We start from the raw sequence: 27,705 nt of genomic DNA, 5'->3' as shown, positions 1-27,705 counted from the left end.
TAAGATTTAAAAATTAGCTCCAGAGAATATGCAAAATGTTTCCTAAAATAGAACAAATAATGAGCAGTGGGCTTGACAGATAATTGGAGAGTGAATTAGTTGAAGGGGGGCAGGGAACAGACAGAAATGACTTGCTATGCCCAAGCAGGGTGAAAGCAATGGCATCAGAGGGCAGAGGTATTGTGTGCTTCATGTGTGCTTAGCGTGTGTGTGTGCTTAGCGTGTGTGCACCCAGGTTGATCTTGCACAGGAATTTTGGAGGGAGTGGAGGGGTACTGCATGCTCAGTCCTGTATCTGTTTGTAAGAGGGGGTGGCATTACACCATACAAGCTTTCTCTTTTGTAATCTGACTCTAGGATTCAGGTTCAGCAAACCCAGGTAATCAGTAACCAGACTGGATCATCCGATGAGACAAGAGGTGGTGTGATTCTGCTTTTCCCCACCCAAATCAGGGCTTTAGAAAGCAAACTTTGTGAGTAGTCTAGTCCTTTTCCTATTTTTCCTATTCTGTAAGTTCTCTTTACTGTTCTTCCTATAGCCATTTATTTATCTATTTGTCCATCTCTCACCTGTCAAGTGTAATAATCAGGGATCTTTGCTGATATCCTGTGATCAATTCCAGGTTGTACCAGAGGTGTTTGCTCAGGGTCACGCCATGATCCTACCTGGCTCCTTTTTCTTGTTGACCTTCTGCGTGGTCCTTGGACCACTCCAGATTCTGGCGGATGAAGCTGACTATGAAGAAGAGATTGTCCTCAGGCTTGTCATGGAAGAAGATGCCCAGGCTGACAATGAGAAGAAGACGACTCCTGGGGTTTTCCTATGGAGTAATAAGGTACAAAATACTGCTGGATCCAAAACCTTGAAATGTGTATGGTATATTTATCTACCCTATTATCCCAATGATCTATTTATGATTAAAAGGCTGTGAATTGCATTCCCTCGACTGATGTAATTCCATGGTTTGGTTGCACATGGCTTCACTTTTGTGAAAGATACCGAAGATGATTTCATAGAGGTTTTTGCTTTAGTTTTTCACAGCTTGGGAGACACTATGCTCTTTTTCAGATTTCCTTTTTTATTGACTGACTTTTAGGAGAAACATATAGTTCATATCCAGTAAGCATGTACTTTAATTTATTATTGCAGTGTTTACCTTTACATAATTTCTGACATGCCATTCATATTTTTGCCTTTCCTTATTTTTTTTACTGTACTTTTATAGTGATTTGTAGACTACCCACTAGGGGGAGCTCTCAGTGGTTGAGTACAATTACTCTGTTTTTAATAGTTGTTGTGATAAGATAGCAGCCATGCAGCAAATGCATTATTTTTAGTAAGTCCCATGACTCCAAAACTTGCATTGTGAGAAGGAGCAGTATTTATTTATTACAGGCATTCATATCAATTTACACATCACTTTTGGTACTGTACACATTTACATCAGTTCCTGCCCACAAAGAGCTTACAATCTAAGGTCCCCAACTCAGATGCATGCATACTAGGGCCAATTTACCTACCAGCATGTCTTTGGAGTGCGGGAGGAACCGCAATACCCAAAGTCTTGTGTGAAGAGGAAGAGAAGAGATGCAGCCATTCACAGTGCTGGATCAACTCAGGTAAGTATTTAGGGAGGTGGCGAGGGCAGAAAACTGTAAAATGTTTTTATCCTATTGCAGGGATTGCATTAAGGTAAAAAAAAAAAAATACGTTTTGGCTTTAGAATCACTTTAAGCTGGGAGCCAGAGCAGCCTGTGTAAAATCCTCTTCTCATGCTGGCTATGCTGCAACTCTGTGTGAGACTTCTCCCCCCAGCTCACCCCTTCCTTCCTGGGAGCCGAGCAAAGGACCAATTAGGGAGCAAGAAAGTTAGCCAAGCAATCTTATAAACTGTAATGCAGAGCACTTGGAATCATAGGAGATGTAGTCCAAAACAGCATCCCTATACTATAGGATTTGACTTTCTGAACAACAAATCCAGACAGACTTGAGACTCAGGAGGAGCACAAAGAGGAGGACACAGGACTGCTGCAAAGCATGCTGGGACATTGCTTGGGAAAGGTTTAGGACCTGGCGCCAGATCGGGGAAGTAAGCAGACATCCAGGGCGAGTGCTAAGCCCTAGGGCACTCACCAACCAGTACAGCCTACTCGCCTGCACCCACAGCTATACAAAGCAGGTTGACTGGTCATCATCTGTCCCTGCACCATACAGAATGGTTTCGATAGAGCCCAAGCCAGCATTCCATGAGGGGCCTCCACCGTTGATACCCGCAGCTGAAGCACAAGATTGGCGAAAGGGTTGCCAACCCATCAAACACTTTGCACCACAAATCCAAGCAAGACTCTAGCTAACACAGTTTTCCATCCAGTTCCTTGGACACTACTGTACTTATGCAGAATCCCACTGAGCAATGTCACATCACCTGTCTTGAATTACCCTATTTGCTTTGATCCACTTAACCCCTCCCTGCACTTGCTTCTTGTCCTCTTCATTATTGTTAAGCCTACGTCAAGCTATTCATGCCAGAGCTCCTCCTTAAGTCTTCACCTTCTTTAACTGGGAGAATCTAGAAGCCACTCTACATCACCATTAGTGCACCACCGAAAGGGCCCCAACCACGCCAGCACTAATAACCATTTTTTCCCTAATTTTTGGAGATTTTTTCTCACTGTTATATAGTATTTACATAGGTGTGCGCAGCCTATGGCATTAGGGTGTGCACCCCAAAGCTCAAACACATATGTGTGTGTGCATGTGTATATACTGACAGTGTTCGTAGGCAGAGATTGGTGTCAGAAGGGCAGCGGATGGTGACTGTAGTTTTTTATTAAGTTTTTTAAAATTATTTTTTATTTTTATTTATTTTTATAATTTTTTTTAGGGTCTAAACAGGGGGAATCTGCGCCACATAGAATGATTAGGGTGTGCCCAGGCACACCTGGCACACCCTGTGCGCACGCCTATGAGTATTTACATAGACTTTAGCAATTTCCCACCTTCCTAAACACTAAGTCCTGCAGGCAGACTTGGACCTAGCAAACGCACTCCAGGGCCAAAGGAAGCGTAGCCTTCCAGGGATTATACTTTCGGTTTCTGGTAAAACCTGTGCCCAGTTACTCATAAACATCCTGCATTTTAAATGTATCACTACCATTGTTATCTATTTCACATTTTATTGTTGCCTGCCTTTACCTTATTTATCTTATGGCAATATGTTAAGTATGTCTTACTAATTGGTCTGGTGCTTGCGTTCTTTAAAATAGCATATTAGCTGGGTACTAATGTCACTGCCAGAAATTTATCAGTGAAGTTGTGTATTTGTGTAGTAAGCATGGTGTGTCAGAGGAGCTTAGGTATTTGAGAAGGTCGATGGCCAGCAACAGAGAACCCATATTGACTACAGGGGTAGTGCTACACATACAGTAGAAACAAGGTATTCTTTGTCATATTACATCTTTACCCAAGGGAAAAAACCTAATGTGTTTAAAAAACTTGCATCAGTAATTTTAAGCCTAACTCCAGCCCAAATGTTTATTTTTTCGTTTTGGATTGAGTTGTGAAAGGTTTACATTTCTGTCAGGTTTTTATTTCATTTTGCCACCTGGGGAGAATTTTACTAATTTCCTTTAACCACTTCAATACAGGGCAATTTCACCCCCTTCCTGCCCAGGCCAATTTTCAACTTTTAGCGATGTTGCATTTTGAATGACAATTGCATGGAACCCTGTACCTAAACCAAATTTATGTCATTTTCCCCCCACAAATAGAGCTTTCTTTTAGTGGTATTTGATCACCGCAAGGTTTTTTTTTTTTGCTAAGCAAATAAAAAAAAGACCGAAAAGTTTGAAAAAAAAAAAAAAGTTTTTTTGTTTATGTTATACAATTTTGTAAATAAATAAGTTTTTTCCTGCACTGATGAGCACTGATGAGACTGCACTGAGAGGCACTGATGAGGAGGCACTGATGGGGTGGCACTTATAGGCGGCACCGATAGGCGGCACTTATAGGCGGCACTTATAGGTAGCACTGATATGCAGCATTGGTGGGCACTGATAGGCGGCACTGATGGGCACTGATAGGCGTCACTGATGGGCACTAATGGGCACTGATAGGCAGCACTGGTGGGCACTGATTGGCACTGATCGGCACTGATGGGCGGCACTGATGGGTACTAGTGGGCACTGATAGGCGGCACTGGTGGGCAATAATGGGCACTGGTGGGCGGCACTGATAGATGGCAATTATGGGCACTGGTGGGCAGCACTGATCGGGAGGGCACTGGCGGGCAGCACTTATGGGGAGGGCAAAGGGGGGGCCATAGTGGGCATCCCGGGGTCATGGGCGGGCATCCCTGGTGGTTCTAGTGGTACCCCCCCCCCCCCCGAGGGTCTGCACTGGTAATCAATGATCTGATTACCAGTGTCGACCCCCCCCCCTGTCAGGTTTGGCGCTCCTTTACTCGTGCCTATCAGACACGTACTGAGGAAAGCCGATCAACGGCTCTTCCTGTTTACTATGTGACCAGCCGTTATTGGACACGGCTGGTCACATGGTAAAGAGCCTACGTCACTAGGCTCTATACCGAGATTGGAGATGCGGGGAGTCAGACTGACCCGCCGCATCACCGATCGCCGCTCTGCGCGCCCCCGGGGAAAGGGCCAGGGACTTTTTTTCTAATTTTTGGTTTCATAGACTTTAACCACTTACCGCATACTGACGTACCCGTACGTCGGCAGACTTTGCGGGGTTATACCGGGGTGATATATAACAAAAAACTATCAGCGCAAAACCAAATATGTGATATAACACTCAAAATAGGTAAAAACACTGTGCGTGAATAATGTACTGAAAAAGTGCTTGAATATCACTGTGCATAAAACATATATAGCCGGCAGCATACACTAATCGTGTTCACATCCCACAATAAATCAAAATAAATACAAAAAAATGTGCTGCGCCAGACGTGCACCAATAAACATAAATGATGTTAATATAATCAATATCTGAAGTCCATACAAGCTGTGATTGTGCTCAAAATCCAATAAATGTGCATTAGTGTCCAAGTGTCCAAATCAGAAATGCAATCTGGTGAAAAGTGCACACCAATCTGTGAAATCCCTCCACCTGCTAAATTGGCCTCTCACCTCCAAACAAGACCCAGACGGGCCAGCAAAAGCATAGGAAGAAAAACCGAGGAAGACGTTGGAGCCATACGCTCGTCGTAACGCGTATAGGGGGGCGGAGCTTGCGTGACCGACGCCGAACATCTCTCGAGTGACACACGCTATCATTGCCATAACAGCAGGCACGGTGAAGTGCCCTGTACATGTGAGTAAACTTCTATTTTCCTCAATAAAGCCTGATTGTTGAAACGGAGAGCACTATATTTTCCCTTTTATATTTTGCATCGCATGTCCCGTGTCTTGAGACCTCCGGAGGTGAGAGGCTGGAGTGTCTTTCCAGGAGTCTGATATCCTCAGTATATGCTTTTGCTGGCCCGTTTGGGTCTTGTTTGGAGGTGAGAGGCCAATTTAGCAGGTGGAGGGATTTCACAGATTGGTGTGCACTTTTCACCAGATTGCATTTCTGATTTGGACACTTGGACACTAATGCACATTTATTGGATTTTGAGCACAATCACAGCTTGTATGGACTTCAGATATTGATTATATTAACATCATTTATGTTTATTGGTGCACGTCTGGCGCAGCACATTTTTTTGTATTTATACAGGGATGATGCCTCTAGCTAGAGACATCATCCCGGTACCGTGGTTTGAAGCCGACGGTCGGCTTTCCGTCGGTAACGACCGATGCGGCTCGGGAGCCGCTCGATCGTTGCCCGGGTGAGCGGGAGGTTACGTCCTCCCCCCCTCCTGCCGCCTTCCGTGGCTTTGCTCGGGGCTCCCGTCCGCCAGCTGGATGGAGTCCCGATGAATGCCGGAAACGGCATCGATCGGGTCTCCGATGACGTAACCCGGAGGCGGCGTCCATGACGTCACTTCCGGGTTACTGTGCTGCAAAAGGCAGCAGATTTGAAAAACGGCTGTATGCAAAAATGCCGTTTTCGGCGTTTTGCATACAGGGAAGTGTAGTGGAGGGGTCTAGGGTCTTTTAGACCCCCGATCCCTCCATAAAGAGTACCTGTCACTACATATTGGTGTCACAAGGGATGTTTACATTGCTTGTGACAGCAATAAAAGTGATCAGATTTTTATTTTTTTTAAAAACCTGTAATAAAGTTAAAAAAAAAGAAAAAATAAATAGGAAAAAAAAAAAAAAATTTAGCCGCCCCCGTCACCGTTAGCTCGCGCACAAAAAAAAACGTATACGCAAGTCGAGCCGCGAATGAAATCGCTGTTAAAACCACACATGTGAGGTATCGCCGCGATCGCCAGAGCGAGAGCAATAATTAAAAAAAAAAAAGAGCTACACTCTAACTCTAAACTGGTAACCGTTAAATAAATTTAAAGCGTCGCAGATTGAGATCTCTATTGAACGTAGTTTGTCGCCATCCCACGGGGGGGCGCAATTTTAAACCGTAACATGTTGGGTATCTATTTACTCGGCCTGACATCATCTTTCACAATATACAAAAAAAATGGGCTAACTTTACAGTTTAGTATTTTTAAAATGCAGTGAAATGTGATTTTTCCAATTTTTTCCAAACAAATGGCGTTTTAAAGACCGCTGCGCAAATACCGCGTGACAAAAAATTTTGCAATGACCGACATTTTATTCTCCAGAGTCTTTGCTAAAAAAATATATATAATGTTTGGGGGTTCTAAGTAGTTTTCTAGGAAAAAATACTGGTTTTAACTTGTAAACAAAAAGTGTCCGAAATAGGGCTGGGGCTTAAGTGGTTAATGAAAAATGCATCCAGAATATACAAACTGCAACCTGCATAGGTGTGAATGAGGCCTGACATGCATGCAACTCTATTACTGATAATGATTCTACAACAGTTCTCCAGATTTTGCTTCCGATCATTTCTGCAGTGCTTTTTGTGTTTTTTACCTCGATTTTGCCGCGCTTTGCGTTTTTTATGCTTTTTTTGGCAAATTTGTTGTTGGGCAGAATAAAAATGCAAATTGTGGTAAAATCGCGGTAAAAGCACACTACATGCTTTTCTGCAGATTTTCCATTGAAGTCTATTGAACCTAAAACCCCAAAAAAGCAGCCATTTGCATTTAAAAAAGTGCCTGACCCTTTTTAAAAACGCAAAGGCACAAAAATGCATTGATGTGAACCATAGGAACCTATGTGAAAAAAATGTCCAGCAATTCTGCAGAAAGCAAAAAGCATGAAAAAACACTTACAGTTGTGTTCAAAATTATTCAACCCCCAATGCTGTAAAGGGTTTTAGGGAATTCAGTGTACATTTGTAATTGTTTTCAGAATTAAATCCTACAAAGACTTCTTAAAGAACCATATGCAACTAAAATGACATCGATTGGTTTTGTAATACAGTAGTAAATGTTTCTTTTGTGAATTCTTCATTGACACAATTATTCAACCCCTTCAAGACTACCACTCTGAAGAACAGAGGTTCCTTGAAGTGTTTTCAATCAGGTATTGAAAACACCTGTGGATGTCAGGGAGCAGCAATAAAGCCTAATAAGCACCAATTAGGCAGCTTTAAAATGACTGTGATACTCAGCTCCTTCTAGACATTTACTGGTGTGGTTACAAACATGGTGAAGTCAAGAGAATGGTCCAGGAAGACAAGAGAAGAGGTGATTACTCTTCACAGGAAGGGCAATGGCTATAAGAAGATTGCAAAGATGTTAAACATACCAAGAGACACCATAGGAAGCATCATTCGCAAATTCAAGGCAAAGGGCACTGTTGAAACGCTACCTGGTCGTGGCAGAAAGATGATGCTGACTTCGACTGCTGTGCGCTACCTGAAGCGTAGAGTGGAGAAAAGTCCCCGTGTGACTGCTGAGGAACTGAGAAAAGATTTGTCAGATGTGGGTACTGAAGTTTCTGCTCAGACAATACGGCGCACACTGCGTAATGAAGGCCTCCATGCCAGAACTCCCAGGCGCACCCCCTTGCTGTCTCCAAAGAATAAGAAGAGTCGACTGCAGTATGCCAAAAGTCATGTGGACAAACCACAGAAGTTTTGGGATAGTGTTCTGTGGACTGATGAAACAAAATTAGAACTGTTTGGGCCCATGGATCAACGCTATGTTTGGAGGAGGCCTTTGAAGAAAAGAACACCTTGCCTACTGTGAAGCATGGCGGGGGGTCAATCATGCTTTGGGGCTGTTTTGCTTCTGCAGGTACAGGGAAGCTTCAGCGTGTGCAAGGTACCATGAATTCTCTTCAGTACCAGGAGATATTGGATGACAATGTGATGAAGTCCGTCACAAACCTGAGGCTTGGGAGACGTTGGACCTTTCAACAGGACAATGATCCCAAGCATACCTCCAAGTCCACTAGAGCATGGTTGCAGATTAAAGGCTGGAACATTTTGGAGTGGCCATCACAGTCACCAGACTTAAATCCGATTGAGAACCTCTGGTGGAACTTAAAGAAAGCAGTTGCAGTGCACAAGCCTAAGAATTTGACTGAACTGGAGGCTTTTGCCCATGACGAATGGGCGAAGATACCAGTAGATCGCTGCAAGTCACTTGTGTCAAGCTATGCTTCACGTTTAAAAGCTGTTATAACTGTAAAAGGATGTTGTACTAAGTACTAAGATTGAATGTCACTTGGGGTTGAATAACACTGATAATGATGTGAGCACAGAAAAGACATTTGTGGTTATTTCATTATAAATGTTATATTTGTCTGACCTACACGTGCCTCTTTGATTTAATTGTAAGCAGGATGACTGAATGATCAAAATCAATGTCAAACTGGCCAAAACAATCAATTTCAGTGGGGGTTGAATAATTTTGAACACAACTGTAGGTGTGAATGGAGCTTTTTGGTCTACCTTAGGCTCGATTCACACCTATGCATGTTGCTTTGGAGCATTTCTGTAGTGCTTTTGGCTGTGCTTTCCATGGGTTTTAACCGTGATGTTGCTGTGTCGAGAGATTCACATTTTTTATGCTTTTTTTGGGGAAAATTTGTTGTTGGGCAAATTTAAAAAACGCTAATTGCGGCAAAATCGTAGTAAAAACACACTACATGATGTTCTGCAGCTTCTCCATTGAAGTCTATTGAACCAAAAAAGAAAAAAAAGCACCGTTTTGCGTTTAAAAAAGTCCCTGAGCCTGGGTCCACACTACTGTGATGCAGGAACCAGCGCAATTCTAGTTGCATCTCCCCAGCATTCAGTTCACACTGCCCCCTCAGAACCGCTGTGGGTGTCAGTACAAAGTTAATGACACCCCCAGATTGCAGTGCGAACTGTGAATTCGGACAGGAATCGGATCGCATGGGTGTGAACACCCATCTGATTGGATACCAGTGCTGGGAAGAAAAAGGTTGCTGCACTTTTTTTTGTGTCAATCCATTGCGAGTTCAGCCATACAACTGTATGGCTGAATTTGCATTGCACAGACATCGCATGGGAACTGCACAGCAATGCGGTGCGAATCACATGCGATGTCTGTGTTGGCAATAGTGTGAACCCAGGCTGACCTTTTCCAAAAACACAGAGGCACAAAAGCGTGTGCATGTGTTCCATAGGAACCCATGTTAAAAAAAAATGTCATGCATTTCTGCAAAAAGTATGAAAAAACGCTTTGGTGTAAGCATCACTGTCAAGACTACTGTATTTAAACTACACTACCCTTATATCATAATATATTACCACTTGATTCCAAAGGTCATGTAACTTTTCCATGTTAAGTCTTTTTCTGCACATTGGAAATAAATCATGAAGCAGGAAATTTAGATTAGTATTCCAGAACCTTGAACCCTTGTCAAGTTTGTATTGCCATCTGTTTGATCACTTAGACAGGAAGTGAATAGAACATCTCCAAAAGGTACATACACAGCAATAATAATCATGTTCCCTTCAACCAAAAACTACAGAAGACAGTTTTGTTTGGATTTTGAATATGATACCATGTAACATACACTATATTACCAAAAGCCTTGAGATGCGTGCCTTTACACGCATGTAGCACCCTCCTAGTTAGATAGGTGCTAGATCAATGCATCTATGCTCCTTCTGCCTGTCAGGGGAGCCTGATCTATTAGATTGCCTGTCACATGTTTCCAGGTGTGATTTACTGGGTCTGAGGGAGTGTCCCCACTTTATGCAATGAGGGAACTTGTTGGACAGTGGAGGAAACCCAGCCAGTGACACATCATGTTTTATGGCAGTCCCAGTGGGCATTCCTGCAGTGCATCCTGGGATTGACCTTAAATACAAAGGGGGCATGTTACAGGGTGTCTTTGGCGGGAAGCAGAGTCCCAGGAGGAGGTAGACGGCTGTCTCTCCTCCTGAAGTGTGTGAGGAAGGTGGTCTTAAGTGGTCGGCCTAGTGAACCAGGTGTGGAGCTGAGCTGCAGAGGATCCAGTGTAAGTGACAGTGGAGCTGCTGGCAGAGTCTCTTGGGAAAAACAGTGTCCGTGAGTACTGAGTACTGACATAGGCGTGCGCACAGGGTGTGCCAGGTGTGCCTGGGCACACCCTAATCACCCCTTGTGGTGCAGATTCCCCCTGTTTAGACCCCTGATATTTCACGAAAGCTCCCTAACTAGGCTAACACCATCAGTATATACACATGTCTATGTGTTTGAGCTTTGGGGTGCACACCCTAATGCAATAGGCTGCGCACACCTATGAGTACTGAGGGACCTGCCAAAGGGTCTGGCCCATGAAGGGGGACCACTCCAGTCAGGGGATCAAGGAGCTAGCTCACACGGAGAGTATTACAGTAAGGGGGGTGCCATGTAGAAAGCTATGAAGAATAGGAACAAAGGGGGTGCCAGGAAGGGCCCTGAAGTACAGTACAGCTTATCTAAAGCGGTTCATTAATTAACACTTCATCGCTAGTGATAAAGTGAAGCAGCGGCTTTGCCGCACTCAATTGTGTCTAATATCCCAGAAAATTGTGCATAGTTGTTTCAAGTTGGAGTATCCCACTCATTCCCTTCTCCTATCCAAGTTCTCAATACTACAAAAACCAAAACTCCTAGACTGTTTCTTGACTGAGCCAGGCACTTTAAGGTAGCTGAACTATTGTACTGTTGCTATGGGTAACCCAGGGGAACCCGTCACCAGCAGCTCCCAAGGGAGTAGTGCTACACGCACATGAACTTTAATGGCATTCCAGTCTTAGTCTGTAGGGTTCAATATTGAGTTGGCCCACCCTTTACAGCTATAACAGCTTCAACTCTTCTGGGAAGGCTGTCCACAAGGTTTAGGAGTGTGTCTATTTGACCATTCTTCCAGAAGCACATTCTGGACTCTGTGCAGGCCAGTCAAGTTCCTCCACCCCAAATTCGCTCATCCATGTCTCTGTGGACCTTGCTTTGTGCACTGGTGTGCAGTCATGTTGGAACAAGAAGGGGCCATCCCCCAACTGTTCCCACAAAGGTGGGAGCATGAAATTGTCCAAAATGTCTTGGTATGCTGATGCCTTAAGAGTTCCCTTCACTGGAACTAAGAGGCCAAGCCCAACCCCTGAAAAACAACCCAACACCATAATCCCCCCTCCACCAAATGATTTGGACTAGTGTACACACAGCAAGGTCCATAAAGACATGGGCAAATTTGGCATGGAAGAACTTGACTGGCCTGCACAGAGTCCTGACCTCAACCTGAGAGAACACCTTTGAGATGAATTAGAGCAGAGGCTGCGAGCCAGGCCTTCTCGTCCAAATCAGTGCCTGACCTCACAAATGCGCTTCAGGAAGAATGATCAAACATTCCCATAGACACACTCCTAAACCTTGTGGACAGCCTTCCCAGAAGAGTTGAAGCTGTTATAGCTGCAAAGGGTGGGCCAACTCAGTATTGAACCCTACGGACTAAGACTGGGATGCCATTAAAGTTCATGTTGTGTAAAGGCAGACGTCCCAATACTTTTGGTAATATAGTGTGTGTTGTGTAAAGAAGGGTCTTAAGCACACTGGATGTTTTTTCTGCTGCTCCTGGAGGAAGAAAACCCACGGCCAGTGCATTCAGGAGCAGTAGAGTTTTGGCAGAAAAAAAACGCTTGACGTGCGTAAACGCATCAAAGCACTAGGTGTGTTTAAGCTTGAGCTGTAATTTATTTAATGGCCGCAATAAATGATTTTTCTAGCCAATTAAATGAATTAATGCTCAAGCGCTAAATGCGCCTAAATGCGTTACACGAGTTTACAAGCGTCAACCGTTTTTTTCTGTCAAAACGCTGCTGCCAGGAGAAGAGGCGCATTAGAGAGTTAGCAAAACATCATGAGGTCTTACATTTTCTGCCATCAAAAAATGGAGATGAAAAAATGTACAGTACAATTACAGTACATATTAGCCAATAGGTGTTGTAAGCAACTTCTGTCCCGTTACCGCTGTAACAAATTATTTTTCTTTCCGATATTTTCTTACAGGAATCCTGGAGAATGTCTGGCCAATATGTTGTGGTGCTGAAAGAAAACGCACACAAGTCGCAGACAGAAAGGGTAATCCGCCGTCTGCAGACCCGGGCAGCAAAGCACGGCTATCTGACTAAGATTCTTTATGTCTTCAATGAACTATTCCAGGGTTTTGTGGTTAGGATGAGCAGCGATCTGTTAGAGATGGTGAGTCACCTTATTTGTCAGCATTGGTTGGGGATTTTACACAGCTTTTTGTATAAACCAAACGGCAAGTGATCAATAAGATACTGATCAGCAGTAACTTTTCATTATGTGCTAGCTGCAGCTTTAACCACTTTACCACCGGAGGATTTTGCTGTCTTACGTCTGGGCCACTTTTTGCGATTCGGCACTGTGCGACTTTAACTGACAATTGCGCGGTCATGCGACGCTGTACCCAAACAAAATTTACGTCCTTTTTTCCCACAAACAGAGCTTTCTTTTGGTGGTATTTGATCACCTGTGCGATTTTTACTTTTTGCGCTATAAACAAAAAAAGAACGTAAATTTTGAAAAAATAACAATATTTTTCACATTTTTTTATATGAAATTCCCCCAAATAAAATGTAAAAATCAAAAATTTTTAAAATTTTTGGCCAATTTGTTTTCTGCTACCTATGTTTGGTAAAAAAAATTGCAATAAGCGTATTTTGATTGGTTTGCATAAAAGTTATTGCGTTTACTAACTAAGGGAAAGATTTCTGTAATTTTTGTTGTTTTTTTTTTAACGAGTAATGGCGGCGATCTGCGATTTTTTTTTTTTGCGGAACTGCGACATTGCGGCGGACAGATCGGACCCCTGACTGACATTTTTGACACTTTTGGGGGTACCAGTGACATTACTGCAGTAATCAGTGCTATATATATGCACGGTTACTGTAAAAATGACACTGGCAGGGAAGAGGTTAATTTTATTGGAGAGGGAGGGGTTAATGTATGCCTGGTGCTTACTAACGTGTGTGGGGGGAGGTGACTGAGTGACACAGGGACAGATCGCATGTTCAGCTATGCTGAACCCTGCAATCTGTCCCTGCCTGTCACTTAGGAGATCTGCCCGCTTTGTTTACACAAGCGGGCGGATCTCCAAACTCGATTCCCCGACGATCGGGGAAGAGCGGCGGTGATCACCGACGCTCCTCCCCTGGCCCGGCTCCCGCTGTGACTGTGACAAGGGGAGGAGTTCAGCGACGTAGGTCTACGTCGCTGGATGGGAACGAGCCACTGTGCCACAGTAGAGGCACAGTGACTGGTCGTAAAGTGGTTAAACGCGTCTTTAGCCATACCTCCCAACTTTCTGAAGTGGGAATGAGGGACACCTATTAGCAAATGTATGTAGGCATAGGACACACCCTCTGCCACGCCCCCCTTAAAGGAGAATTGTATGAAAAAAAAATGATTGGTTAAACTCACAAGTGATTTTTTACAACTACTATTTCTTTATACTGGCTTATGGAATTTACAAATGCAGCAATTTAGAATTTGGATAAAAGGTTTAGCACTGGGAAACACTTTTTGAAAGAAAAAAAGTGCATTTGATATACAACTTTATAGATCAGACCAAAATGAGGGACAATATAGAAAGTGTGCTACATATGTACACAATCAATAATGGTACCTGCGTCCTATAATATCAAATAAACAACAAAACATTGGAATGAGGTACTTAGGACTTTCATGGTACAGGATGAACCACACAGTACTACTATTTAAAATTCCAAATATTTATTACAACATTTCAGATTAAAAACACATCCATATAATGGATAGGAATGATGCAAATGCACACATTGATAGTCCAACGAGACAAGAAAATGAATAATAACACGAATCTGGCAGAACCTGACTTCCTCTAACAACAGATTGGACAATAGATGAGGTATCCAAATTATGGAAGGCCACAATCAGTGTAGTTGCAATCATACACTCTACATGTTTCGTGGGGTATCCGCTTCTTCAGGAGTTTTTTTTAGAGAGGATCAAGAGCCCACATCAACAGCATATGGGACCACAAAGCCAATGGGAGCCAGGTGGACGATAAACGATCAAACAAGCAAATGTACTGTCGGTGCAGCACCTATTCCCTGCGCTCTGAGTGGTGCAGTCCTCTATCCAACCTGACTGTAGACTTGTAGATGAGAACAGATGACATGGCAACTTGATAATACTTCAGCCTTGCAGCCCCTCGCTGGACCAGGGTGGTCCGGAAACACTGTAAACGACAAAAAACACAAGGGCGCACCGGCCTAGTGCATTATCTCTTAGACAGGTTTATTAAAATAATAGATTAAAAATACTCACAAACGAGTTTCTTGCTAAAAAGCACATCAAAATAGATATAAAATCTTCAGCAACAAGATCGGGATTGAATCGTCCCCTGAAGCTGTGCAGGCTTACCCGTTTCGAGGCTGCGCCTCTTCCTCAGAGCCTGGACGATAAATGATGATAGACGTTAAAAAGTTAGAACAGTCAAAAAACACTGGACGGTCCAACGGTAGTGAAAGATAAGCCAAAATGGACAGAGAACAGCTTTTCAAAAAAGATCTATGGGCGGATGATTGAACCTTGTAGTTATTAGTTGTGGTTCATACAGGGTAATATGTAGTGGAAAACATTCATCCACATAAGTCATGTGTATAATAATGAACCAGGGTGCAGTAAATAAAGAGTCTAATCATAAAGAGATTCGATAGCCAGTAGACCATTCGAGGCAATGCATACATCAATATCCGCCACCATGAATCACAGGATGGATCAAACATCTAAAGGAAGTAACAATCTATGTGCTGTTTGTCAATTAGACAGGACACCACACCGGATGGTAAAACCTCTCTAGTAATACACACCAACAGCTTGCCCCTAAGGCCTTGTATTGGAGCAGCTGCCTCTCTCCCTATTAGACAGATTGATAGCAAGAGAAGCCACTGGCTCCCGCTGCTGTCAATCAAAAGCTGTGACACAGGATCGGAGGCTGGGGCTGTGTCCCACTGTCTGTGTCAATGGATGCAGCATCGGGACCCGGGAATGAGCCCGCACAGGTGCCCCCATGGAAAGTGGCTATCCCTGGGGGCACCCAATGAAGAGGAGGGGCCTGAAGCACCTTTAGGGGACCCCAGAAGACCAAACCATTGCACAGAGCAGGTAAGTATAGGCATGTCATTTAAAAAAAAAAAAACAACAAAGAAAAAAAATGAACGTTTACAATCACTTTAAAGCTTCCACAAGCACTCTCATTAGGAGCTGTATTCAGCACATACAGACTGGAGGTAATAGAGTGCTTTAAAGGGGAAAAGAAAATGTCTATGAAATGGTTCATAAAAACTTGCTGATGTTCCAGAGACTGGAATCTACAAGCTAAGAATAACAAAGACCATGTACTGTATGTAGGATCTAACTTTATATATGCAGCTCTGCAGAAAAACTGCGGAGAAATGTTGTCCCAAGCTGTCACTCCAGCTGTCCCGTTAGTTTTGTGCTGTGAAATCCTGCAGACTAGGACATTCTTTACAGTAAAAAAACAAATCCTTCTGTATTTGCACAGGGTTTTGCAATTTATTACCCTAGTGAATGATTGCTTGAGCCACTTATGCTTGACAATATTTGTGTGTGATGACAGCAAACATGTGAGTGCACAGCAATAAACTGCATCGCTTCTAACCAAAAACACATAGGCCAAGGGATTCACTTTACAGATCGGATTTTGTTGCAGTCTAAGGCCCCTTTCACACTATCCGTCCGTCGGACGGATTCCATTTTTCTCAGCGGGGGAATGAGCCGCCGATCCCCCGCTGAGCAGAAGGATGACAGCTGTTCTCCACGCTGTGTGTGGAGACACAGCTGTCAGTTTCCCATGCATCTCTATGGGGGAAATCGGATGGGAACGGAAAATAGGTTTCCATCCATCCAGATTTGACGGATCGGATCGGATGTCAGCGGACATGTCTCCGCTGACATCCGATCCCCCATAGAGATGCATGGGGGGGACCGTTCAGATCCACCAAAAAAACGGACAGGCGGATCTGAACGGTCCGCCTGTGTGAAAGGGGCCTTAAGGTAAAACGGAATGTATTCTTTTTTTGTACATTTTCTTAAAGTGTTAGTAAATTCATTGTGTTTGCTTTTTACCTATAGGTAAGCCTATAAAAAGAATTACCTATAGGTACAGTAAATGTCTCCTAAACATGCGATTAGGAGATATTAACTTTAGCAGCAGCCTGTGATGGCACCGTCGCATGCAACCTGGGCTCTGAATGGACTGTGCCATCCATTCAGACCTCTGTGCCGTGGGAAATTAAACACATAGTTAAAAAGGAGGTAAACAGTGAATATCTCCTAAACTTGCACAGTTTAGGAGGTAGTCACAAGCGATGCTGGCAGTGATGTCACTGGTACATGTGCTCTAAAATGATTGCATACCCATGCCGTACCTTCAGAGCTCCGTGCTGGAGCTGAGGGCTCCCGCGTGCATGCGCGGAAGTGACGTCATCACAGCTCGGCCATTCATACGGCTGAGGCCCGCAAACTTGAAAGGAAGACCGAGTAAAAATGGAAGTGACTACAGAGGTGACAGTGCGCTACCGGAGGACTTTGTTTTCAGGTAAGTCTGTCATAATGTTCTAGTAGGCGGTGCAAACTAGCACATTAAAACTTAAAGTAGTTCTAATGCATTCTATGCATTTAAGTGAAAGACCTTCTCTGCTGAAGCTGCCCCCAGACCCCCCCCCCCACCAATCCTTACCTCAGCCCATCTAATCCAGCAATGTGCACAAGCACAGTGACTCCCGTCGCTGTCCCTCTCGTCATTGGACCTCTCTTTGCTCTCCTCATTAAGCCCATCCAATCCAGCGATGTGCACAAGCACAGTGGCTCCCGTCGCTGTCGCTCTCCTCATTGGACAGATTGATAGCAGCGGGAACGATTAACTCCCGCTGCTGTCAACACAACAGTGGGACTCGGGAGTGAGCACGCATGGGTGCCCCCAGGTCACCCAATGAAGAGGAGGGGCCTGGAACGCCAGTTTTTTCTGGTGCAGTTTACTTCTTTAACTATGTTCAGGATTATATATTTTTGAAATGTTCTTACTGTCTGGTAAATATGAAATAAGCCATTTGACTTTTTCAAATTTTCTTTATTTTAATGCGAGAATGCTATGGCTGCAACGTTTGGCCAAAAAATCAATGCAAAAAAGACATTATACAACGTGTCTGTACTAGGTCTAGCAGTGAATATTAGAAACACTTGAATGGATAGCGGTTGGACTAGTATAGGTCTTGTGCAAAGAGAAAGGGGGGGGGGACTTTGGTTATGAAATAATAAGTGTAATTCAGTTTAAGAGGGGAAGAGGAGCATCTATTGGAGGATCATTGGTTAGAAGTATGAGTTGATACCACTTGCATCCAGTTATTTTGCCACTTAGCTGTGAATGAATCGTAATTACTCCTCCTCCAGCTCATACAACTTGGTATGGTGTTACAGATAAAACAAAAGGGAAATATCTGCCACATAGGTCGTCTAGATGTATGTCTAGTTGCCTCCATCCCTAAATTTGTATTGCAAAAGGAAAAGAGATGTGGGAATTTAATTGAGTGCAACTAGGCATATAAGTTTCCAAAATGAAAAAATCATAAAAAACCCTAATAGGGGGGGACCTATAGAGAGCTGACATAAAATCAGATGTACAGTTTATAATATACCGTATTTATTAATCACATATACAATTATTGCAAATAAGGATAAATACACTTATTACATATACAATAAAAATCTGTAAAAATATAGTAGATTACATATGACACCAAATTCTCTATAGGTACATGGTCTGGAAACATATAAATACTTGAATATAATATCTGAGTAAATGTAGGTTCGACACGTTTCTTGGACCTCCGTCCATTCATCAGGAGCTTAGAGATAAGTGGGGTATCTAAAAATGATAATAGATCTTGATTATAACATAATGTTATTATAAAAAAGAGGGGGGGGGGGATAAGAAAGTAATGAATGGAATGGGCACTACCTGAGATAGTGTCACATATCCAAAAATATTCCAGTTTAGGGAAGAGGAAGACGAAAGCTGATCCGAGAAATGCCTGACCCGGGGCTGAGGCATAGACATCATCCAGCACATGGGGGGGGGGGGGGGTAGCAGCAAAAAAGTCGAAAGTCCGTATGTGGTATAAACCAGAAATCTGATGTACGTCTCAAAGGAAATAGTGTAGCGGATGTACTGGGATCAATAAGATCTGAAAATATATATATAATGCTTCGTTTTAATTATATTCCTATTATATATGAAAGAAAACTCATATTGATATGAAACCACTACCAGATTCGATGAAAGATAAGTAAAAGTCAGAAAGTCTAAAGAATCTGAATGTGAAGAGTGCCAAAAGGGTGGTAATACCACATTAGGTGTCTCCGTCTAGGGGGGCAAGTGAAAAGAAAAGGGCGTAGTGGTGAGAAAAGTGAGATGCACCATAAAAAATAGATGACAAGAAAAATTAAATTTATACCGGCTTTCGACTTTTTTATGATTTTTTCATTTTGGAAACTTATATGCCTAGTTGCACTCAATTAAAGTCCCACATCTCTTTTCCTTTTGCAATGGTGTTACAGATAGACAAAGCCAAAATGTAGACAGCCACTTCTAGAGTTTCCTATTAGAAATTCAGTATGCTCTGCAAAGACTGTATCATGGGAGCACCCTGTAAATATTTATTTCTAAAACAAATCCATACAACTAATGATAAATTTAAAGTGGTTGTAAACCTCAGACATAAAATGTGAACAAAGCATATCCCTCTATAGCAGGGATCCCCAAACGACGGCCCTCCAGCTGTTGCAGAACTACACATCCCATGAGGCATTGTAAAACTCTGACATTCACAGACATGACTAGGCATGATGGGAATTGTAGTTTCTGAACAACTGGAGGGCCATAGTTTGAAGACCCCTGCTCTATAGTGTGTACTTGTCTAAATTAAGAGCACTAAGTGTAATTTCTGTCTGCTGCTTCATTCCTTCATTGCTGTGTGAATGGAGCTGCGTCCCTTCCCTCCAATCAGCTCTCAGAGCTCTCCTTAATGAGCTATGCAGAGTGTAGCCTTAGCTATCCACCAACTTTTTTTTGGAACTCTCAGACAAGCTGTAAATTCAGCACTTTGAACAGATGTAGAGAAGAAAAGACTGCAGATAAACAAGTACAGGGGGATTTATTTCATCTATGCGTATCACCTGAGGATAGTCACTTCACTATGGTATATGTAAGGGGTGTGCTTCAGTGCTCAGAATGCTCCTTCTAGGAAAAGCATAGCCTCTTACCAGATAAGGCTGATCTCAAATCACAGAGATCAAAATATGCACAAACTCCGTCTCCAAGGAGGAATGATGCACAGGCAAGAAGTTCCCGATGATGCGGTTTTACCTGTGGGCTAGGTAAACCAGTCCCTGGAATTCAGGACACCACTCTCCTGAGCGTATGTAGGCATAAATAGGGAGAAGACCGATGGTGTAATACCACCAAACCAGCTTTATTACAAAGAAGGATTACACTTGCATCAAAGCAGTTGAAAGCAAGTGGGGATGAGAAAATAAGCCGGCCGTGGTGTCAGCCAGTGTTCTGTCAGAATAGGCGACCTGTCAGATTCAGTTACGGAAGTGACATTCCGCCACCTGAATACTTACTGCGTATGCACAGGTGTACTAATCTAACAGAACACCTGCAGTCATTAGGCGCCAGTGGAAATTTTCTACACCCAGCTACTCCTTGAATTTCCCAATCATTTAATGAATAAAGTAAATCAATATAGCAGGGATTCTCAAACTACGGCCCTCCAGCTGTTGCAGAACTACACATCCCATGAGGCATTGTAAAACTCTGATATTCACAGACATGACTAGGCATGATGGGAATTGTAGTTCCTGAACAACTGGAGGGCCATAGTTTGAAGACCCCTGCAATATATTATATTGAGATCTGTCATGCTATTATAATGTTACATTTTCAAACCCTAAAAGTTTAACGCTGGCCAGTACGGGGTGTACCAAGATGGCATCCACCACCTTCCTATTGCTGGCGTCCAGTTTCCTCCAAAATGTAACATTTAAAACAACATCACAGATGTCAGTATACTATAATTATTTATATCCGCTCAGTTAATTGCTAAAATGACTGTGAAATTCAAGGCGTAGCTGGGTGTAGTAACATGTCCACTGCAGGTGTTCTGTCACATTAGCAAACCTGCTACGCATGCACAGTAAGTATTCAGCTGATGGAACGTCACTTCCATTACCTAATCTGACGGGTCGCCATCTTCTGACAGAACATCGCCGACACGTGGTGAAGTCACACAGACTCCGCCTGGCGCGTTTCCCATTAATGGCGTCCTCTGGGATTGGAACTTTTTTATATGTTTTGTTTCTTTTCTGTTACAGGCCCTGAAACTGCCGCACGTTGAATACATTGAAGAGGACTCCTATGTGTTTGCTCAGAGCGTCCCTTGGAACCTTGATAGAATTGTCTCCACTCCACATGTAGCGAACCACTTCAACCCCCCAAGTAAGAATCTTAATTAGACCTTTACTTAAATCTGACCCCAGGCTAAGATTTAAAGTGTTAACCTCTGCATTAAGAAAAAGAAAAGACCCCAGGAACTTTATGTCATAATGTAGTAGTATGCTCCGTGAATTAGAACATTATGGCAGATTTACCTGCCAAGCAATCCCCTGCATCGGTGTGGTGTCAGCATTCTCTGCTGTCCTGGTTGCTTCCATCATCTTGTTGGACAGTTGGCAAGGTTGAATGCAAGTATTACAGCTACAGAAGTTTAGCATCTACTTGATACAGGCACTGAGCAAAGAGTGAAGAGGAACTGATTACAGCTGGGGTGCTGCCTATAGAGAAGCAACTTCTTGTGAAGTGCATAATCCAATAGTAAGGACATAAACCACCACAGGTATTGCATTGTCCCCTAATCAATGATACAGAAATTCAAGTTAAACATGTATTCAATACACCATGTTTAGCATCTTGTTAGCCATTATTTTAAACACCGGCTGCACTGAAAACTAGAATATGTTAACTAATCCTCAAACATTCGTTTTTCTGTTTAGATACAGGAGATCAGGTGGAAGTATATCTTCTAGACACCAGCATACAGAGCAATCACCGGGAGATTGAAGGGAAGGTTCTCGTCACAGAGTTTGAGAATGTACCAGAGGAGGATGGTACCAGATTCTACCGACAGGTCAGTCATTTTCTTCTTTGTTAAAAGAATATATAGATATGACAAAAACCTAAACAACATTGGCAATCCATACTTTATCCCAAAAAATTATATTGCAATTTTGGACAGATTATGGCAGATTGAACCCCAAACCAGGGGTGTAGATAAGGGGGGGTTGGGTCAGGGGGGTCCAATTCTTAGGAATTTGCACATTAAAAAGTACAGCTATTCTTGTTACCCCCTTCTCCCTAAATCCAAACTCATCGGGTTATCATGGCAACCCCTTATCCATCATTGTCCATTTTGTAAAGAGAATTAAGTAGGGGTGGGAAATTATATTTTTAGGCACTGTTCATATCTGGCAGAACTGGGGTCACTCTTTTATCATAGGCTGTTTATTACACATTAGGGATCTGGGATCCTCAAAATGAACTCATAACGCATTGTAGGGAACTGGTAAGGGTTCCTGAAGACCCCTTCACCAGCCAGTTCAATTTGTGGGTGGTCCTAGTTTCAAATACTATTTTATAGGAGATGAGTTTTCCCACCTTTTGCAGAAACAAGTGGTCAAGCATGAGTTTTATTTCACATGACTCCAACGCTCATGAACAGTAGCTGCCAACACACCTGCAGTGCAATGTGCACCACGTGCCTTGTAGTGCGCTACATTGCTGAAAATGCTGCTGGTAAATTTTTATGTGTTACAGGAAACACAAGAGGGTAGGGGCCCTACAACTGATTGGGAACAATTAAAAAAGGGGATGGTCTAGAGTCCTGTCTCTTATTGGGGGAATATGCTACAAGGGATTGCTATGGTCTTCCATACTCCCTTAGATAATCACTAAGCTCTTGTAAGAGCTTGTGTAAGAGCTTGTTCTGCTGCCCTCTCTGGGGAAAGAGAGGTTCACCCACGGGAACCTGGAGCCTTGTCGTAGATCCAGGGTGGGTAGGAGACGGCGAGACCCTAACCAAGCTGCGGCGGTTCGTGGGGTCTGAAGTGGTTGCGGTGTCTGGTGGAGTGCTTGGAGCCCTCGGAAAGCACTAGGAGCATCTGTCAACAGAGGTACCCGGTCGGGGTGCTGGTTGATCCGTTACAGATGGGTTTTCAAACGAGTTGGTTTCCTTAAAATGGAACTGCACCGCAAACCAAAAAATGCTATAGTAATCATTTTTAATATTCAAAGCAAATCTATCCATGCATGTCTTCATGCTTTGTTTTGCTGAAATTTTGAAAAAGACCCCCCTGGCATTTCTAGCAGTGGCCGTCTTGAGTAAGGGGAGAAGATTCATGTAGCATTTACTTACTGGAATCCATTTTCCCTTAGCTCAGGCATGGGTTGAGCTGAGAACCCTCCCTCCCCTCCTGAAGACTCTTGGAATGTATGACATAATTTGCCTAGGCATGGAAACCAGGAAGTAACTGAAGAAATGGGGAATGAGTGGGGAGGAAAGAAGGACACTGAACACTAAACTGTAACTTATCAGTATCTTTTAAATCAGTGTTTCTCACCCTTTAAAATGATGTACAATCTTGAGGCACTACACTGTAAAATGTTAAAACAAAATTAATGGTTTTACTGTAGCGCAGCAACATCCACACATGTGAACCAACCAACATTAGAGGCAATGTATTCTTCCAAAGCAAATACACCTTTGCACACTGGTACTGACTAGTATGCCTATGTTTCTCTTCTCCCTTGGTTTTTCTCCCTCGCAAAGCTAATGTGACCCCAGTGCTTCTGAAGAGGGACAGGGACAAGGATGCTTTGCATGCCCCCAACATCCTCCTTATTAACCAATTATGTCATTGGGTCTTAGGATGCCAGCGACAGGAAGGTTGTAATGGAGCACAATGAAAACCTGTGGCTTTTTGTAACTAAAAGGCCGGCTTCATCCATCCGCTGTCTTGTATAACATTTTTGAGCAATTTTTAGGCATTTTGCCAAGGCACCCCGGAAGAAACCTGAAGGCTCCCTGGTTGAAAAAGACTGCTTTAAATTATTCTTCAACTCACAAAGACATGAAGATAATCTTTTTTTTAAAAATCTATAATTATATTGATTAATAATTCTGCAGTCTGTAATCTGTTGTATGCATAGGTCACTATGTGCTGTATATAAGAAGTAGTTCTGACAAAAAGAGAGAGACTGCATTACTCATGACCACGAATTTACTTGTTGCCTGATTTACTCCTTAATTAAATTATATAGAGTGCGAATGTTTGGGCTTAGTAAGAACCCTGTACAAAATAACTGAGCTTCTGTGCTATCAGATATTTATTTACTTTTTTTGCAGGCCAGTAAATGTGAAAGTCATGGAACACATATGGCTGGAGTCTTAAATGGAAGAGACGCAGGTGTTGCCAAAGGTGTCAATCTCCGCAGCCTGCGAGTTCTGAATTGTCAGGGTAAAGGAACAATTAGTGGCAGTCTAATGGGTAAGAATATTTCTTCTGATAATGTTAAAAATTCTTTAAAGCCCAGTCGTTATCATACACTATATTACCAAAAGTATTGGGACGCCTGCCTTTACACGCATCTGAAATTTAATGGCATCCCAGTGTTAGTCCATAGGGTTCAATATTGAGTTGGCCCACCGTTTGCAGCTATAACAGCTTCAACTCTTCTGGGAAGGCTGTCCACAAGATTTAGAAGTGTGTCTATGGAAATGTTTGACCATTCTTCCAGAAGTGCATTTGTGAGGTCAGGCACTGAAGGCCTGGCCTGCAGGCTTCGCTCTAAATCATCCCAAATGTGTTCTATCAGGTTAAGGTTAGGACTCTGTGCAGGCCAGTCAAGTTCCTCCACCCCAAACTCACTCATCCATGTCTTTATGGACGTTGTTTGTGCACTGGTGGGCAGTCATGTTGGAACAGGAGGGGGCCATTCCAAAACTGTTCCTACAAAGTTGAGAGCATGAAATTGTTCAAAATGTCTTGGTATGTTGACGCCTTTAGAGTTCCCCTCACTGGAACAAAAGGCCAAGCCCAACCCCTGAAAAACAACCCCACACCATAATTCCCCTCCACCAAATGATTTGGACCACTCCTAAACCTTGTGGACAGCCTTCCCAGAAGAGTTGAAACTTATGGCTGCAAAGGGTGGGCCAACTCAATATCGAACCCTACGGACTAAGACTGGGATGTCATTAAAGTTTATGTGCGTGTAAACGCAGGCATCCCAATACTTTTGGTAATATAGTGTATCTACTTACCAAGCATGTTAGGGTCATTTATATAAAGATATCAGAGATGGCATTTTTTAAAATACAGAATTAACATTAGACTATGCAATATACCTATAAAGGCTCCAAAGAGGGAGACAACTGTGTATTGCCAGAGCTGCAGAAAGTCTTGTGACTCTTCTGGTGTAAGGCAAATAAAGTCCTCAGTTTGATTTTCTTAAAATGTATCCAATATAAGACCCTTTTTGTTTATTTATTACAGGTACTTATATAGCGCCGTCAATTCATTCAGCACTTTACATATTTACTATACATTCACATCAGTCCCTGCCCTCGAGGAGCTTAAAATCTAAGGTCCATAACTTACATTCATACATACACATACCAGGGCCAATTTAGACAGGAGTAAATAACCTACCAGCATGTCTTTGTAGTATGGGAGGAAACCCATGTAGGCATAAGGAGCACAAGCAAACTCCAGGCAGGTAGTGCCATGGTTGGGATTCCAACTGACGACCCTAGTGCTGCTGGATGGAAGTGCTAACCACTTAGCCACTGTGCTTTATTCTTTTGTGTCGTATGATAAATATACTACCAATCCACTTATCAGAAAAATGCAGTAACTAGCAAACTTTTAGATTGTAAAACATATTTCAACATGAGGCATTCTGTGTCTTTTTCAGGTCTGGAGTACATCAGGAAGACGTTGATTGAACAGCCATATAGTCCGCTGATCATCCTTATCCCTTTTGTTGGGGGATATAGCAGAACACTCAATATGGCCAGTCGTATGCTCATCAAATCTGGTGTGGTGATCATTGCAGCAGCTGGGAATTATAAGGACGATGCCTGTCTGTATTCCCCAGCATCTGAGCCAGAGGTATGAAATACTGATGTAATGGGGTCCAGAATGAAGTTTGATTACATCACTAGAAATCAAAGTTTTATCTCTTAATAGGCTTGTAAAGTAGTCAAAAAGAAAAGCAAAGGAGGGCTTTTTTGCAGGATTATCATACTGCTGTCCAATATATAATATTAACCAGTAGGTCATTGCCTTACTGGCATTTTTCAATATGTTACTGCTACAATCTTGCTATATTCTAATCTTTGTTGCTCTTGTTGCTAATGTTTCTATGCTCACTCAGGAAATTTGGCCCAACTTGTCTAGCAAAAGATTGTATCATCCCCAGTTATGAACAAATTTAGAAGAAAAGTCTTTTAGCGCTTACAGTGGTGATCAAAATGCCACCCTAAGGCTCCTTTCAGACGGCCGCTCCGCTGCTTAAGTCCGCTGCGGGACTTTTTTTTTCCACGGAGCGGATGACATTTGTGTCATCCGCTCCGTGTGCCCGCATATCATCCCATCCATTTGCGGATGATATGCGGACATAATGTAAGTATATGGCATTGCGGATGTCAGCGGATGACACCGCTGACATCCGATTTTCATTCCTTTCCGTTTTTTACACGGATGGAAAAATGGGGTTCTACACGGATGGAAAAATGGGGTTCTGTTCCATTCGTAAAAACGGAACAGAACTGAAAGGAGGAAAATCGGATGTCAGCGGATGGTATTCCGCTGACATCCGCAGTGCCATTCACTTACATTGATGTCCGCAAATCATCCGCAAAAAAATAGGATGATTTGCGGACACACGGAGCGGCCGTGTGAAAGGACCCTTACAGACCACTAAAAATATCTTTGATGTAATGCAGCTGGCTCTGCCAAGTGGCATTGGCTTTGAAACTATGCAAGCACCTTCAAATGGGAGGTAAATCAACCACAGCTCAAGGATCCCCTAGAACTTTTGGATGAACCCTAGGGTTCCACAGAAGCTTGGTTGAAAATTGCTGCTCTAGAGTTACACATCGATTTGCCATTTTTCATTATGTGAGAAAATGTGATTGTTGTACACCTTTGTCTTTTACAGGTTATAACAGTTGGAGCCACTAATTATGAGGACCAGCCAGTAACAATGGGAGTGCTTGGTACAAATTTTGGAAATTGTGTTGACTTGTTTGCTCCAGGAGATGACATTATAGGAGCCTCTAGTGACTGCAGCACTTGCTTTACATCTAAGAGTGGAACTTCACAGGCAGCAGCGCATGTAGCAGGTATGGGCACATACAAAATACACTGGGCTGTGCAAAGTGCAAAGGCTTTATGCAAATTACAGTATCCCATGGCATTTTAGATCAGTAGAAAAATTCTGACTAGTACCTTGGATTACTGCATTTGTTTTTTTTTAATATGTCTTGTACAGTATCTCACAAAAGTGAGTACACCCCTCACATTTTTGTAAATATTTTATTATATCTTTTCATGTGACAACACTGAAGAAATTACACTTTGCTACAATGTAAAGAAGTGAGTGTACAGCTCGTATAACAGTGTAAATTTGGTGTCCCCTAAAAATAACTCAGCACACAGCCATTAATGTCTAATCCACTGGCAACAAAAGTGAGTACACCCCTAAGTGAGCATGTCCAAATTGGGCCCAATTAGCCATTTTCCCTCGCCGGTGTCATGTGACTCATAAGTGTTACAAGGTGTGAATGGGGAGCAGGTGTGTTAAATTTGGTGTTATCGCTCTCACTCTCTAATACTGGTCACTGGAAGTACAACATGGCACCTCATGGCAAAGAACTCTCTAAGGATCTAAAAAAAGAATTGTTGCTCTACATGAAGATGGCCTAGGCTATAAGAAGATTGCCAAAACCCTGAAACTGAGCTGCAGCACGGTGGCCAAGACCATACAGCGGTTTAACAG

General features: G+C 42.9%; 1 protein-coding gene across 1 annotated transcript in view; it reads left to right on the top strand.

The window, feature by feature from the left end:
• Positions 1 to 346: 346 nt before the first annotated feature.
• Positions 347 to 27,705, top strand: part of PCSK9 (proprotein convertase subtilisin/kexin type 9) — a 42,351-nt gene continuing 14,992 nt past the window's right edge. The window contains exons 1-8 of the mRNA XM_082265241.1: positions 347 to 473; positions 624 to 836; positions 12,504 to 12,695; positions 20,961 to 21,084; positions 21,639 to 21,772; positions 24,047 to 24,188; positions 25,618 to 25,814; positions 26,866 to 27,049. Of these exons, the coding sequence (XP_082121367.1) occupies positions 657 to 836; positions 12,504 to 12,695; positions 20,961 to 21,084; positions 21,639 to 21,772; positions 24,047 to 24,188; positions 25,618 to 25,814; positions 26,866 to 27,049 (1,153 nt within the window). The 5' untranslated portion in view covers positions 347 to 473; positions 624 to 656. The remainder of the gene's footprint in view (positions 474 to 623; positions 837 to 12,503; positions 12,696 to 20,960; positions 21,085 to 21,638; positions 21,773 to 24,046; positions 24,189 to 25,617; positions 25,815 to 26,865; positions 27,050 to 27,705) is intronic.

Source organism: Pelophylax lessonae, assembly GCF_965119305.1.
Source record: "Pelophylax lessonae genome assembly, chromosome: 8".
NCBI classification, from domain to species: Eukaryota; Metazoa; Chordata; class Amphibia; order Anura; family Ranidae; genus Pelophylax; species Pelophylax lessonae.
This window is presented reverse-complemented; position numbering and strand designations above follow the sequence as displayed.